Source organism: Centruroides vittatus, unplaced genomic scaffold (assembly GCF_030686945.1).
Source record: "Centruroides vittatus isolate TY-2023 unplaced genomic scaffold, ASM3068694v2 contig_503, whole genome shotgun sequence".
In the NCBI taxonomy this organism is placed as follows: Eukaryota; Metazoa; Arthropoda; class Arachnida; order Scorpiones; family Buthidae; genus Centruroides; species Centruroides vittatus.
The window spans coordinates 43,604-46,163 of NW_027122290.1; the positions used below are offsets into that span (position 1 = coordinate 43,604).

Genomic DNA, 2,560 nt, shown 5'->3' on the forward strand with positions numbered 1-2,560 from the left:
CCTAGTGAGGGGGGATACGGTGAGTGATTTGTCGATTTAATGGGGCGTGATAGAAGCGCTCGTAAAGCGCGGCCGATATATGTTTGGGACGGAGCGAGGCACGGGAGTTTGCTTTAGAAAAGAATCGTTATTTTTATTCGACGTTAAAAACGGGTGCCGAAAATTAATTTATATAATCGACAGAAACTACAAAGGGAAAGATGAGACCGAACGAAACGGTGGCGAACGAGAAAGCAAAATTTCGAGTAAGAAAGATTTCGGGATTTATTTAATAAGGACGGAGAGAGCGAGACGTAAAGCGAGGATTCAGCCGGCGATAAAGAAGGGAGCGTAATTAATAAATCCGACGAAGGGGGAACAAATGGCGTATAATTTGTTTTGCATTCAGTGACTGGATTAGCCGAATAAGAATGTATATTTATAGTTTAAAATATCTGACAGAGATTTAGATGAATCGTTACATAAGTTATGCTACTATTAGGTCTATCATGCGTTTATATTTTTGTTTTATACTTAGTTGCTTGCCGTAAAGACGCCTGCCAGTACGAAAGAGTTAGAAAGAGTTAGTCGGGACCGTATAAAGCTGCGCACTGCTCGAAACAAATCTTGGTTAATTCAAATATTTCGTTGTCTGCTGTTAGCGTGCATAGCGGAACCGGCCAGGCCATAGCGCGAGAATGGAGGAAGGAAATGAGCTTCCTCCGCCAGCGATCAAACAAACCACAGTCGAAAATGATATGAGAATCGTGTCGGGAACCGACAGTCCGCAGTTACAATTTCTAGAGTTGATGATTTTAAAACGATGTAAGTAATAATTTAGTTTTCCGTGCTCAGAGAGAAAAGTCGTTATAATTTGATCGTGTTTTTCTATTTTTATGTTTTTCCTATGTTTTATCGTCGGAAAGAATTTATGCGTAACATCGCCTTTATTGTCCGAATTCCAGCGAATTTCCCAAAGTCGGTTTGATCTCTGACGAAGGAGAGCTTTCGCGTGGGCGAGGGGAAGAATATCGTAATCGATAGAGTCGTTTAAGAAGGCGGAAGTGGCGAGGGAGTCGGCCAGTTCGTTTCCGGGGCAAGAATTGTGCGCTTTTATCCAACAGGCGGACGTGCCGTACGAAGCGACACACGTTTTAAATAGATCGTATATTTCGAAATTTAGAACGGTCGAAGTTTTTGGTTTCGTTAGAAATGCAATAGCTGCCTTCGAGTCCGAACATAGGAGAACGTTATTTAATTTATTACTTATTATGTACTCTAGAGCGTTTCGAATAGCCAGAACCTCCGCTTGGACTATATTGCAGTCGGAGTTTAGTTTGTATTTTCTTTTATAGACAACATTCTTGCCCGATAGAAACGCAAAGGCCGCCCCACAGCCGCGGGGGGACTTAGAGCCGTCAGTATAGATACGAAGACCGCGTGACGCGTCGTATGCGACGATGGCATGATCGTCGCTGTACGCCGGATGTGGAAGTCGTTCTGCGGGCGCCTGAGTTGCGAAGAGCATGGGTTCTTCTCCTGGCGGAGAAGTACCCGAAATTTTGATGCGATAATAATCAAATCGCTCTCTCAGCACGAGGTCCAAAGGAGTCTTGTTGGCGATAACAAGCGCCGACTCTCGCGAGATTGTTCTATATCCCTTGATTAATTTAATGCATATTCGTCTTTGAAATTTTAACAGCATGTCTCTGATTTTTTGATGCGCTAGAGAACCCCCCCAAACGGCTATTGCATAGCTCAAGACCGGAAGAACGACTGCCTCATAGATGATATCGATAGACTTTGAGTTTAGTCCCCATTTGAGGGTTGCAATTTTGCTAAGGGAGAGGAGGAGCCTTTCAGCCTTCCCGAGCTGATCTCTCACGTGAGGGCACCAGTTTAGTTTTTTATGCAATTCTACTCCCAAATATTTAAACGAGTTAACGTATTCCAGTTTTTTCCCATTTAGCATTAGGGTCGGTTTTTTAAATTTTAGTTTTCTCGTTACGAAAAGTAATTTCGATTTATCTTCGTTAAACTGCAGTTTGCAATTTTTTGCCCAAGTCTCTAAGTTTGCCAGAATGCTTTGCTGCTTTCTTTTTGAGATGGTATTCTTTTCTATCTGTCACCGTCACCAAGAGATCATCCGCAAAAGCCACGAGCTCGCTTTCTGCAGGGAGAACGATCCGAAAAACCGTGTTTAGAAGAACATTCCATAGATGGGGGGCGGCTGCGCTGCCTTGGGGTACACCTAGGTCGATGGATTTCGTTACCGTTTCTGCATTGTGGGTTAGCTGGGCTTTCCTTCCCCGGAAATAGCTGACTAAAAGATCGTAAAGATTCTTTGGGACTTCTGCATTTCGAAGTTCATTTAAAATTAAGACGGGCCACGCCGTGTCAAATGCAGCTTTTAAATCCAAAGATATTACTATGCATATTTTTTTATTATTTAATGCTTCCAGCATGCGATCTCTAACTATTATTAAGGGTTCCGTAGTACTTTTTTGTGCGGTAAAGCCGAACTGTTTACTACTAAGGTATTTCTTTTTGGACAGATGATGCGTTATTCTGTTAATCATTA

General features: G+C 42.6%; 1 protein-coding gene across 1 annotated transcript; it reads right to left on the reverse strand.

Moving 5' to 3' along the window:
- Positions 1 to 637: 637 nt before the first annotated feature.
- On the reverse strand, positions 638 to 1,684 carry LOC136978308 (uncharacterized). Its single transcript, XM_067274015.1, has one exon. The coding sequence runs from the start codon at positions 1,682 to 1,684 to the stop codon at positions 638 to 640; it is 1,047 nt and encodes a 348-aa protein (XP_067130116.1).
- Between the last annotated feature and the right edge of the window lie 876 nt (positions 1,685 to 2,560).